Source organism: Salvelinus sp. IW2-2015, linkage group LG37 (assembly GCF_002910315.2).
Source record: "Salvelinus sp. IW2-2015 linkage group LG37, ASM291031v2, whole genome shotgun sequence".
Taxonomy (NCBI): Eukaryota; Metazoa; Chordata; class Actinopteri; order Salmoniformes; family Salmonidae; genus Salvelinus; species Salvelinus sp. IW2-2015.
The window spans coordinates 14,256,871-14,271,152 of NC_036876.1; the positions used below are offsets into that span (position 1 = coordinate 14,256,871).

At 43.4% G+C, this 14,282-nt stretch overlaps 1 protein-coding gene across 14 annotated transcripts in view; it reads right to left on the minus strand.

The window, feature by feature from the left end:
• camk2d1 (calcium/calmodulin-dependent protein kinase (CaM kinase) II delta 1) overlaps positions 1-14,282 on the minus strand; it is a 119,205-nt gene that overhangs the window by 32,208 nt on the left and 72,715 nt on the right. For 8 of the 14 annotated variants that reach the window (XM_023982215.3, XM_023982212.3, XM_023982209.3 and 5 more), the window contains exons 5-7: positions 9,003-9,068; positions 8,170-8,242; positions 782-884 (exon numbers count right to left, since the gene is read on the minus strand). In XM_023982215.3, the coding sequence (XP_023837983.1) occupies positions 782-884; positions 8,170-8,242; positions 9,003-9,068 (242 nt within the window). Of the gene's footprint in view, positions 1-781; positions 885-7,212; positions 7,286-8,169; positions 8,243-9,002; positions 9,069-14,282 lie in introns of all 14 variants that reach the window. The other 6 variants (XM_023982208.3, XM_023982216.3, XM_023982210.3 and 3 more) reach the window with 1 other exon arrangement.

The following is a 14,282-nucleotide window of genomic DNA, read 5'->3' on the forward strand; positions in this document are numbered from 1 at the left end:
GTTTTTGACTACACTGGGCCTTTCAAGTATTGTTAAATTAAGGCAAGAAAACGGGTCCACTGAACAGGCTACCTGTGCATTTACACGTTTTGAGTATTGGGCGAAAAGTTTTTAAAATGTACCACATACTCCTGAAATTGGCACCAAAGAGACATATTTTTATATTTTCTATTACATACATCTCTGCTGTAAAATGTGCTAGAGAAGGTGTTCTCTTCAAACAGGTGAGGCCATTTTTAATTGTATGTCGGAATTCTAGACTATTTTAGTGTAGAGAAACGTAAGTAATATTTACAACTTTTAAAAATCGTTTTGGTGCAGATTTCATGTGTAAGAGATGGGAATAATACTGTGAAATTGTGAAAGTTATGATAACGCCTTTTAGTGTAAGAGCCATTTGAAAAGACCGCCTGCAATTTCAGCCTGTTTTTGCGGGATGGAGTTTTGGCCTGCCTGGTGTCATCACCAAATTAGACTAATAACAAAGAGTTCCAAACCGCTCTGCCAATAACAGTTAATTTCCCCCTCCCCACTCAGACCACTCCCAGTCCTAGCTAAATTTGTGCTTGAAAAATTGCTCTTTGCTAAGAAGTTCTGTTTTTTTTTTTTTACCATTTTAATTGAAAACAATCACATTAAGGTCATTAATTGTTACCTAGAAATTATTTGATATTTAGATAAAAATGGCTGCATTGGACATTTACAACAAGTCTTCAACTGGACAGCCAAGTTTGGGATCCTTGGTGATATTTGAACAGTTTTCTGACTGACTGGTACTCACCGAACCATGCCTGCTGGTCTCCCTGCACCTCGATGGCCAGACCAAAGTCTGCCAACTTCACCGCTGCTCCCTTCAGCTTACTGGCTAGGAGCAGATTTTCAGGCTTGGAGTGGAGAGAGAGAGGGAGAGACAGGATTTCAAAACTTCTCATATAGCAATATACATGAAAATGAACATGTCCGCAATAATATATTATAAAGTAGGTGTATTCTATCTAGTATTTTGGGTGATATCCACACTGGGTTGTACAACCTAGACGGTGGGTCATCTCACCATTGAAAAATGGTATGATCCCCACTATACCTACAAAAGTATGTGGACACCCCTTTTAATTATTGGATTTGGCTATTTCAGCCACACCTGTTGCTGACAGGTGTATAAAATCGAGCACACAGCCATGCAATCTCCACAGACAAACATTGGCAGTAGAATGGCCTTACTGAAGAGCTCAGTGACTTTCAATGTGGCACCGTCATAGGATGCCACCGTTCCAACAAGTCAGTTCATCAACTTTCTGCCTTGCTAGAGCTGCCCCGGGATCACGGAGTGCTGAAGCGCGTAAAAATAATCTGTCCTCRGTTGCAACACTCACTACAGAGTTCCAAACTGCTTCTGGAAGCAACGTCAGCACAATAACTGTTCGTCAGGAGCTTCATGAAATGGGTTTCCATGGCCAAGCAGCCGCACACAAGCCTAAGATCACCATGCGCAATGCCAAAATGCCAAGCGTCGGCTGGAGTGGTGTAAAGCTCGCGACCATTGAACTCCAGAGCGGTGGAAACGCGTTCTCTGGAGTGATGAATCACACTTCACCACCTGGCAGTTCGACGGACAAATCTGGGTTTGGCGGATGCTATGAGAACGCTGCCTGCCCGAAAGCATAGTGCCAACTGTAGTTTGATGAAGGAGGGATAATGGTCTGGGGATGTTTTTCATGGTTCGGGCTAGGCCCCTTAGTTCCAGTGAAGGAAAATCTTAACACTACAACATGCAATGATATTCCAGACGATTCTGTGCTTCCAACTTTGTGGCAACAGTTTGGGGAAGGCCCTTTCCTGTTTCTGCATGACAATGCCCACGTGCACAAAGTGAGGTCCATACAGAAATGGTTTGTCGAGATCGGTGTGGAAGAAATTGACTGGCCTGCACAGAGACCTGACCTCAACCCATCAAACATCCTTTGGGATGAATTGGAAGAGCCAGGCCTAACATCAGTGCCTGACCTCACCAATGCTCGTGGCTGAATGGAAGAAAGTCCGTACAACAATGTTCCAACATCTAGTGGAAAGCCTTCCCAGAAGAGTGGAGGCTGTTATAGCAGCAAAGGGAGGACCGACTCCATATTAATGCCCATGATTTTAGAAATGAGATGTTTGACGAGCAGGTGTCCACATACTTTTGTGCATGAAGTGTATGACCAAATGCCATTAACCAAATTATATTTTGCCACATTACTATGGCAATCCCCTCTATAGCCCATTCATAACTCCTCGTCAGTACTGTGTAATAATGAAGTCCATCGTGTCCCCTCCTGTGTCCCCGTGGGGCCATGCATGTTCACCGTCACCAAGCCCCCTCTCTAGGGGAAAAGCTCTCTACGACTCAATGCTCTCACTCACACACTGGGGGACAATATTACACCAGCTACATCAGTGTTGAGTAACAGGATTGACACTGATACGGACACAGCAAAGAGAGTGGACACAGCTTGATCTTCACAAAGACACATGAGAGTGTGTAATAAGCCACATGCCGTCAGGCTGCCGTCCCAGCCAAAGGGGCGGGGCTACAAGGTCTGAGGTCGACAGTGACTCATGCATAGTCCCCGTCGGCACAGGAAGGGGAGGGGCTTAGAGAAAAGGTTACAGTTTGAGGAATAACGCATTTGCTGACATTTTCAAAGCGGCTTCTAGGAGTCTAAATTGGAAATAATTCAAGAGAAATAGACTTAATGTAATAAACAGGAGATGTGAGTATAAGCTGTTTCAGCTACTTTTTGGAGCGAAGCTGCTTTGCTTGTGGGGCAAATACATTAGTTACAGTACCCCAAGAACAGTATGTCAGTGGACTGACCACTTCTATGGCCTAGATCAGTGGTCACCAAACTGTTCTGAGTCAAGATCACTTTGAGTCAAAATGCTAGACGAGATCTAATGCTTAGATTTTTGGGGGGGAAAACTTAAAAACGGAAGCCTACGCAACATTAACCAATTAAAAACAGTTCTGTAGCAGAGGTTTGTGCAGTAGGCTATAGGAACAATACGTCATCACTGCATATTGGCTATGCTTGAATTACTAGTTAGGCACAGCTGAGTGAGCATAATAATTGGCTTTAGTTTATTTTACTGGACTGATGGCCTGCATCTGATGGTCAGTCTGAGGGGTGGGAGGGAGCGGCGGTGAGGCTGCCTCTCACCCGACTCACCGTCCCTCCCCTCTCGCTACCTCCACTAAAAAAAAAGGTGACACAGTGTTCCAGCTGATGGCGAATCTCAAGTCGCACTGCATGAATTCTGCCTCATGCACCAACTCATGTTGTTACGCCGACGACCAGAGAAAGTGAAATATTCCTCGATATTAAGAGAGACAAGCCGCTAACAATAACAACGTACGATTATCGGAACACTTTGCTATTCTCCTTCATTGCAGCTGCAGTGCTGGTTGTAGCGTGAGTGGAAGTAGGGAGAATGCACATTTTATGGCTTATAAAAATGTTGGGACAAAGTGTTGGACATTGCTGAATAACTTACTCATAAAAACAGCAGCTCTTTGCTGTATTCGTTGACAGTCTCTCTCTAGTCATGGTTAAAAAAAAATTGAAATCTCACAGTATCAACTTTGCTGTGAGTTCGAGGTTAATTGTTACAATCTGGAAACTGTGCAGCCAGCGGTAGGCCTATAGGTGCACTTGATTCTCTGAGCCTGCTGGGTAGTTCTACCTTCAGACACATGAAATGGTTGAAATACCTCCCGCCAACAGCGCAAAACAAATAAAAAAAATAGGAACGCAAGGCTTTAAACTTTCTTTTTTTTTTACAGAAACGTTTGGTAATCGACTAGGAATGCCTTGGAGATCAACCAGTCGATAGCGATCAACCGGTTGGTGACCACTGGCCTAGATATTGCATATGGCGGAGAAAAAAAACTAAAGGAATCAATTCGTCAACATCATATAGCATCAAATCAAAGAAGGTAAATTGATGATCATTCATTGGTGCAGTTAGTAGAGCATTTGTGAGTTGTGATTCGTGCAGATCAGTGGGCGAGGACGGGGCTCACATGCTACGGTGGGGGGGTAATTGCAGTCAACAGTGCCATGCAGTCATTGCAAACGCCCCTACTAACCCAGCCTCCCTTCCCCACCCAAAAATCATGTAACCTGTGCGATGTGACTGGAAGGGGCCAGTTAAAAATTAAAAGAATCTCAGCCTCATAACATCCTTACAGCATCAATCATATAGACCAGGGGTACCATACGAGGTCCGGAGCCTGCTGGTTTTCTGTTCTATCTGATAATTAATTGCACACACCTGGTGTCCCAGGTCTTAATGCAGTCCTAGAGGGTAACAATGAAAAAAGGCAGTGGAACTGGCTTCGAGGTCCAGAGTTGAGTGTAAGGGCTATAGAGTCTTCCTTATAACACATCATCCCTAAAGAGCTTCATATAATATGCTTCATAACCAAATAGCTATTATGGAAGACTCAATATGACTAACAATCCCTAAATAGGCTGATCGATACGTTGTAATCTAATCTGAAAGCACATATGAGAGCTATAGTCCCTAGCTAGTGTAGCTTTCAGGACTGGGTAAATGAATTGTGGTGTGTGTGGAACCTATCTAGCTCACTGTGATCAGGATTTACACCCGGTCCTCAGGGCTCCTGTGTAATGGGTCTAATTTAATTCAGGTCTCGCAGACATAAAGATGTAATTATTACTAGCCTGGGTGGCCTTACTGTATCTACTGCAACCGGAAAAGGTGCACTCGGCATTCAGTCACACACACACAACCACAACGCTGACAAATTCACCCGTCTACCCTCACGCATCTCTCTCACTTACTATTCCTCAATCTCCTAGCTATAATCGGTCTCAATCTCGACTTCAGGGATTTAAACCTTGGTATCTGGCTTGGTATCTAAACCTAGAGGGAGCGGGGAGTCTACGGGAGGGCAGTGGAGGGAGAGAGAGAGAGAGAGAGAGAGAGAGAGAGAGAGAGAGGACAGGGACAGCCCTGGTCTCTAATCCAGTCGTCCAGACCAGCATCATCCAGAGTGGCCTGACGTCCCGTGTGGACAGACAGAGGAAGAGAGAGAAACAGCGTCAGTGATTAGAGCAGCTGGGAGGAAGAGGAGGAGGGGAGATTGGCCAGAGGGAATGAAGGAGGACAAGAGGGAAGAGTTCAGTTRRGGGKRRRRGGGGGGGGGGGGGGGACAGAAGAGGAGCGAAAGGAAGAGGATGAGGCATGAAAAAGGAGACGGACAGATGAGCAGGGATAACGAGACGGAGAGGAGGAGGTAGACCTGAACAGAGTGCCGTCAGCGTCGAGTCCGACAGAAGTCAATGAGTCTTGAGGGAACAGCTTGAGAGGGATGTCGGGTCTGATGCAGTCAGTCTGTGTGTGCTCTGGTGGAAACAGTCTAGAGTGCCAACTGCTTAACTGTGTCCAACCAGCTTTAGGTTGGTTGGATACAATGGTACCGTTCAGTAGAATTACAGTGTGTCAAAATGACTATATGTGTGAGTGTGTGCAGGTGTGTGTCAATATGGGTCCACCCCCAACACACACGTACACGTAGGTCAAACCAGTGTGAAGAGATGGCCTTTCATCGACCTCTTTCATGCTTTGTTTTGTTCATATTTGTTTTGTTTTTTGTCTATTCTGCCGCTCCCCATGGTAACAAGCTGGTAGCAGCCAATCAGAGCACTGACTGAGAGGGCCTCTGCGAATGCAAACGCAGGGTGATTATTTCAGGGGTGAAATTGTGCTCCTGGCTGCACCTGGCTCATTTGATTAGCAAATTTGAGTTCTGAAACTTGCCATGACGGCAATGACTGGGGGGGATTGGAGAAGGAGTGTAATAAGAAGGTCGTTCCATGAAATGTGTGACTTTTGATATTTTAAGTAGAAATTGTGCACCAATATAGATATATACTGTATAATCCACATGAAGAATTCAATAAATTAGATTTTTTTTATATGAATAAAGACTTGCTAAAGAAAATAAAATTCTGCAATTTGACATGTCCCTCTGTGTACCCTATGATTTCCAGGAAGATTTTAACCCACTTAACCCCAACATTTCTCCCAAGTTTTCACCATCATTGTAAAGCCCTAGTTATTTTGTTGCTTTGACAAAATAATTTCTCATGTTGATTATTTATTTAAATGTCATTAGTGATTCAAACCTGTCCCTCATTTTAAGGCCAACCCTGTTATGTGAACTGAACTGACTCGTTTTAATATGATGAAATTACTCCTTTTAAAATAAATATTTAAAATATTTTCTTCAAAAGAACATCAAATAGTCAAATCATAGTGTAAAAGCAGGTGAGCTGGTTCTACTCTTTGTGGCCATTTTCTGGTGTTTTGTGGCGGGAAACTGAGTGGGTCGAGCATGACATGTCAACCCTGTTACCCATAGATAGACAGGCTAGAAATGTTTTAACAAATTTCTTTTTTTTTTTGGTGAAGATTGCATTCAATTACATCTCCCTGTCGCACACAACGAGCTTCCATTCCCCGTCACAAGGGAATTTATACCCGATTTAAGTTCAAATCACAACCATGTTACTTTATTTGGGCACCTAATAAGCACTTAATAGTATTTTTGTAATTTAGCCTCGAGATGGGGAAGCTTGTTGTTTTATTAAGTTGAACATTTGCTCTTTATGACAGAAAGGCACTGAATTAGTCGAAAGACTCAACAATGGCAAGTCTCAATCTACTTGGACAACGTGACAATTTCATCCTACTCATCGTATTATTCTTTTGTTTAACAAGCCTGATTTTATGCACCATTGAATTGAAGCGATTGCAGGTCCTATTTCCGTGCCTATTAACACCTCTGTCACTGTTCTGAAGACAAACACAGTGCGTCAGTGTGGGTGTGGACGTAAAAGGTCGACATGCCTTTCCAAAAGTCCCAAATAAGATAAATAAATAAATAATCCTTTCTGTAATTACCATTTCATCAGCTTTTAACTGGCCGAGCAGTCACTAACGCAGTGGAAAAGTTCAAACTCATAATTTGACCCTCAACTGAAAAAGACATGTCAGAGACAGTCTATCAAAGTTCTTAACCCTCAAAGTCAAACGGATGAGTCTGAAAGTCAGTCAGGATGAGTGGGGTCTCCCTGCAACTAGAAGAGTTGGAGGGAGAGGAAGAAGAGGAAGGGCTGTGTTTGGCTTCCCAGCATCTCTACTCACCTTCAGGTCGCGGTGGACCACGCCCATCTGGTGGCAGTGGAGCACGGCCTCTAGGATCTGCTGAATGCAATGACTGCATGCAAACACCAGGGGGCGTGGGTTAGTGACAAGCTCACACTCACTGTGTGCCGTGCGTTCTCCTTGAGACTGGGGGGGGGGGGGCAGCAAGGGTGGTGGAGGTGGCGGTTGGGATGATGTTTAGGCCATTGATTTGTTAATATCTCTCCATCTACCACCCCTATAATACTAGTACCCCAGTGTAGAGCCAATGTATTTACCCAATTGAATGTGACTGCTTTGACTATAAGGTGAAGGCAAGATTGTAGATATTCTAATAAGTGAATGGGGCATAGGTTAGACAAAAGTGTGCTCTGATTGGACCATTAAGAACAAGGACATCTGGCTATGACATCATCACCCACCACCCCCACCCACTGTCCCCCCCGGGTCTCAAAACAGAAGTGGTATTAGCTCCCCGCTGGCTGTGAGCTCGACCCTGGGGAGGGTGAGGAGGAGGGAGGTGGATGAATTGATCCTATTTATATCCCTCTCAAACCAGAAGGAGGCTTATCAAATACACCCAGGACCCAGGCTCACAGCAGGCGTTCAGAGCAGAGAAACGAGGACCGGAGAGAGATGCTACATGCACATCGTCTTTGGGTTTACAGAGGAGGCCAAGGTGAGCTGTGTCACCCTCCCCCCCCCCCCTCACCGCCCTGCCGCCCCCGCGTGGGACACCTGACCTCAGCCACGAGTAATGATTGGTGGAAGGCTGGAGGGGTCAGGGTGGCTGCTGGTAGGGGATTGGGTTTGGAAGAGAGGAAGAGGAAAGCGGCTTGTGGGGTTACAGGGTGAGGGGGGGGTGGATGTTAATTGGTGGTGGATTTCTGGTGGACGGGTGGGCAGGCAGGCGAGGGGGCCGGCATGGTGCCAGCATAGCCTCTGTTGTGTACTAACCTTCATGTCCCTGTGAACTATACCACTTTGGTGACAATGATTTACACTTTCTAGAATCTGCTGTATGCATTGGCTGTGGAGGAGAGAGACAAGGCCAGAAGAAGCGAAGAGGAGAGAACACACATCAGAAGAAAAACAAAAAATAAATGCCGAAAACGGGAAAGGCCAGCGAAACTATAATATCAAAAGTAAAAACTCAAGAGAGAAGCAGAGTAAAGTTCACATTATGTTCTACCACTTCATCTTTTGGAGAGTGATCATGCTATTTCGGTCACAAGAATGCTAATTGACATTCAATATCAGAAATGAGAAAAAGGACTGAATCTTTTTAACAGTCTTACTTTAAACTGAACATTACTTTTTGGAATGAGGAGAAACATCCATGTTAAAATGATAGGATCTCAAACTCAGGTCTCTGTTTGTTAATGAAGTACGCTATACAGGAAGAAATAGATCTGCAGACGGCAGCCTCGTGACAGGAGAGCAACAGAAAAACTGAAGAAAAACAGACGACAGAAGATTATCTTCATAAGATACGTTACAGACAACACACACAGAGATATAATACAGGTATCATAAACACTTTTACTAAATGACAGTAACAAAGAGAAGGAGGGTGCATGCAGTAACACACACGTATAGATTGTGTGCACACACATACTGTGTTATGTAGAGGCAGTAACTAGTGTCATTTTTAAACTCTAATGAGGAAAAATCCACTAAGTCTATTGTGTACAACTAAGTGAACTAGAATGTGTGCTTTTTACATCCACTGACATGTGTTTGACTAGACCAGTAACATAGTTGCTGTTAAGTGAGTGTGTGAACCTGACCTGGCGTCCGCTTCGCTGTAGTACTCTCTGGCTACGATGTCCTCAAACAGCTCCCCGCCAGTCACCCTGGAAGAAAGGGGAATACGAGACATGTTAATTCCATGCTAGAAGTTCGGAAAACAGTGGGAGACCCGGAGAACGAGGGTTGCAATCAGCTATGCAAATCTGCCTTTCAGGCATCTTAGAGAAGGAGAGAAACGACATTTCTAGAGACACACAAAAAGATGTCACGATATTGGACAAAACAGCAAATATGCTTGTGCTTTCTGATCATTAGAATACCATTAGACACTCCTCCAACAGGTGTTAGAATAAAACATGTAGTTCACATATTAGATTGGAATGCATTCCTGTGTATTCCAGTGAGCTAAATGTCCCAAATCGTAAGTGTTATTCCAAGGAACTGGGCAACACAGGAGGTGGGAATGTTTCATGTAACCACTCTTGGCACTGGAACGACACCAGACGGTTATTCTTGGGTTGTGTTCAGAGTGCTACAAAAAAAACGCAGACAAAACGTCCAATGGAATCTCGCAACGCTTTCAGTTTGTTCCATATAACGTCGTAGTAAAAAGTGGTTGTTCATTGAATGAATGCATTCAAATATAAAGGCAGGTGTATGTTATAGAACTATATGTGTTTTACCTTTATTTCACAGGCAATGTAATTTGCCTCATTTGTCTTATCGTTTGCTGTCATTCTTCTGGCCAGGTTTATTTGGGTAAAAGGAAGGAAAAGCTTTCATCCCCGCAATTCACTAATCTCAGCTGCATAAGAGCGGACCCTTTTTTTGAACAGCCCTTAGTCAAATTAAATGCAGCATTTTAAATAAATTGGGACCGATTTCCCCTTCCAGCTGCCAAATTAAACACCGCCAAACTGCTGCCAATACACAAGGGAGTGAGAGAGAGAGATGGAAAGATAGTGGAAGTAATGGGCAGAGAGCTGGATGGACTGTTCGAAAGAGCGAAGGAGAGTACTGTACACGTAATGTTTTTCTTCTGGAGTGATATTGATGTGCGTCAACAAATGGTGAAATATGGATGTAACGTGCAATGACGTAGCACATGAAGAAACACAGACATTGTTGCTGGGGAGAGAGCTATACGGAAGGAACGCTAATCAAATCACTCAGATCAAAAGGCTAGCGTTCAAACTAACTGTGATGCATCGTAGGTGTCACGATCGCCATAAGGAGTGGACCAAAATGCAGCGTGGTATGTTTCCATCCTTTTTATTAGGAAGAGAAAACTCAAATAACAAAAAATAATAAAGCGAACAACCGAAGCGTGAAGCTCAGAGTAGTGCTCACAGGCAACTATACCTAGACAAGATCCCACAAAGCACAAAGGAGAAATGGCTGCCTAAATATGATCCCCAATCAGAGACAACGATAAACAGCTGTCTCTGATTGTGAATCATACCAGGCCAACATAGATATATAATTACCTAGATGACCTAACCAACATAGAGAATAACAGGCTCTCTATGGTCAGTGCGTGACAATAGGAGCCAGGCAAACAGAACTCGAAACCAATACATACTTTACTGTGTCCCCTCTAAATACAGCCCTGAGTTTTTCCCTGTCCAGATGACCTCACCAAGGGAAAAACTCCGGGGCATTAATTGGCTTTAACTAGGGCCCAGAGTTTCAGGAAATACTCAGAGCCCTACTTATTGAACATAGGCCATCTCCATAGAGGACCGAGACAGGGATTTCCAGCCCACTTTGACATCTGTGGAGCATAAGGTTAGTTTTGGCATGCTGCCATTGGAAATAAACACACTTGATCAGCCAATGGATTAACCTTGTAATCCTTAAAGGAGGAGATAGGCGTTTAGTCTATTTAAAATACCCTGTGGGGCGGTGGTATATCCCAATTTCTCACTACACCAGAGTCTACGAGAAGATTAGACTGTTAAGAGTAACTTACAAACCCATCACATTATAATTGGACTAGAGGGTGAGAAAACAATTCCTAGTACACCCACTCATACGCAGTAAATACCAGTGGAAACAGAACTGTAAAATACAGCGCTGTCTACTGGTAGGAATAAGTAAGGAGTGTTTAAGTTCAGGGAGAGACTCCTGTGCAGAGGAACATTAGGGGAAGAGGAGAGGGCTGGGCGTTCAGCCTTTAGCCCCCCCACCCCGCAGTGTAGAGCAGGGACACAAACAGCCTGGACGGCTGCATTTGCGCATCAGTTTATTGCCTTTGGGGCCACCTTCAGAGCTGCCCACTTATATTTCCATAAATATGAATCATGTAAATATCCATGGGGGCATGAGTCGAGCGATGCCTCAAAACTCCGCGTTGACACCTCTGAACAAACATACACATTTACAAAATATTCAAAACAACATTAACAATGCAAAGCATTGCTCACAGACCAAAAGTGTGGAGCTCATGAACTTATCAGCATCTTTGCAAGCTTGGCCAGCTCTGAACCAATGGTAATTGTGATGAACCCTTCTCTTCTTTGGATTATTATGTAAATTCACCCGGAAGGGAGCGGTGATGAGAAAAGGAAACCGACAGAAAGTAAGCCGATGAAGGGAAGATGGTACTGGTGAACAAAACCTAGGAGAGGAGGTGATCTACGGAGCACATCTGTGTTAGTTATTCCCACGTCCTGCCTGGAGAGCTTCTGGAGACACACATGGAGGACATATCATTGGAATTAGTATTAGTTTATCTAGCAACTACTACATGTACAGTTTGCTTACAAATGAATATACCCCACTAACAGGTAGGGCTGGGAATTGCCGGGGACCGGGCCATTCCAATATTATCCCGATACATATAAACTCAGCAAAAAAAGAAACGTCCCTTTTTCAGGACCCTGTCTTTCAAAGATAATTCGTAAAAATCCAAACAACTTCACAGCTCTTCCTTGTAAAGGGTTTAAACACTGTTTCCCATGCTTGTTCTATGAACCATAAACAATTAATGAACGGTCGTTAAGACACTAACAGCTTACAGATGGTTGGCAATTAAGGTCACAGTTATGAAAACGTAGGACACTAAAGAGGCCTTTCTACTGACTACCAAGCCATGAGGTTGAAGGAATTGTACGTAGAGTTCCGAGACAGGATTATGTCAAGGCACAAATCTTGGGAAGGGTACCAAAACATTTCTGCAGCATTGAAGGTCCCCAAGAACACTCTGAACTCCATCATTCTTAAATGGAACCGTGTTGCCCAGCAACAGCCCCAAAACATCACTGCTCTAGAGGAGATCTGCATGGAGGAATGGGCCAAAATACCAGCAACAGTGTGTGAAAACCTTGTGAAGACTTACAGAAAATGTTTGACCTCTGTCATTGCCAACAAAGGGTATATAACAAAGTATTGAGATAAACTTTTGTTATTGACCAAATACTTATTTTCCACCATAATTTGCAAATAAATTCATAAAAAATCCTACAATGTGATTTTCGGGATTTTTTTCTCTCATTTTGTCTGTCATAGTTGAAGTGTACTTATGATGAAAATTACAGGCCTCTCTCATCTTTTTAAGTGGGAGAACTTGCACAATTGGTGGCTGACCTAAATACTTTTTTGCCCCACTGTATATATATATATCAGTTGAAGTCGGAAGTTTACATACACTTAGGTCGGAGACATTAAAACTTGTTTTTCAACAACTCCACAAATTTCTTGTTAACAAAAAATTGTTTTGGCAAGTCTGTTAGGACATCTACTTTGTGCATGACACAAGTCATTTTTTCCAACAATTGTTTACAGACAGGTTATTTCACTGTATCACAATTCCAGTGGGTCAGAAGTTTACACATACATGCCTTTAAACAGCTTGGAAAATTCCAGAAAAGGATGTCATGGATTTAGAGGCTTCTGAAAGGCTAATTGACATCATTTGAGTCAATTGGAGGTGTACCTGTGGATGTATTTCAAGGCCTACCTTCAAACTCAGTGCCACCTTTGCTTGACATCGGAAAATCTAAAGAAATCAGGCAAGATCTCAGAAAAAAAATGGTAGACATCCACAAGTCTGATTCATCCTTGGGAGCAATTTCCAAACCTCTGAAGGTACCATGTTCATTTATACAAACAATAGTACGCAAGTATAAACACCATGGGACCACGCAGCCGTCATACCGCTCAGGAAGGAGATGCTTTCTGTCTCCTAGAGATGAACGTACTTTGGTAAGAAAAGTGCAGATCAATCCCAGAACAACAGCAAAGGACCTTGTGAAAATGCTGGAGGAAACCGGTACAAAAGTAGCTGTACCCACAGTAAAATGAGTCCTATATCAACATAACCTGAAAGGCCGCTCAGCAAGTAAGAACCCACTGCTCAAAAACCTCCATAAAAAGGCCCGACTATGGTTTGCAACTGCACACGGGGACAAAGATCGTACTTTTTGGAGAAATGTCCTCTGGTCTGATGAAACAAAAATGGAACTGTTTGGCCATAATGACCATCATTATGTTTGGAGGAAAAAGGGGGGGGCTTGCAAGCCGAAGAACACCATCCCAACCATGAAGCACGGGGGTGGCAGCATCATGTTGTGGGAGTGCTTTGCTGCAGGAGGGACTGGGGCACTTCACAAAATAAATGGCATCATGAGGGAGGAAAATGACGTGGATATATTGAAGCAACATCTCAAGACATCAGTCAGGAAGTTAAAGCTTGGTCACAAACGGGTCTTCCAAATGGACAATGATCCCAAGCATACTTCCAAAGTTGTGGCAAAATGGCTTAAGGACAACAAAGTCAAGGTATTGAAGTGGCCATCACAAAGCCATGACCTCAAACCCATAGAAAATTTGTGGGCAGAACTGAAAAAGCGCGTGCGAGCAAGGAGGCCGACAAACCTGACTCAGTTACACCAGCTCTGTCAGGAGGAATGAGCCAAAATTCACCCAACTTATTGTGGGAAGCGTGTGGAAGGCTACCCGAAACATTTGACCCAAGTTAATCAATTTAAAGGCAATGCTACAAAATACTAATTGAGTGTATGTAATCTTCTGACCCACTGAGAATGTGATGAAAGAAAAGAAAGCTGAAATAAATAATTCTCTCAACTATTATTCCGACATTTCACATTCACACTTAAAATAAAGTGGTGATCCTAACTGACCTAAAACAGGGAATTTTTACTAGGATTAAAATGTCAGGAATTGTGAAAAACTGAGGTATATGTAAACTTCCGACTTCAACTGTATGTATATATATATATCTATAAATTGGCCAAATTTTCTATAAACCTGTTTTTGCTTTGTCATTAAGGGGTATTGTGTGTAGATTGATGAAG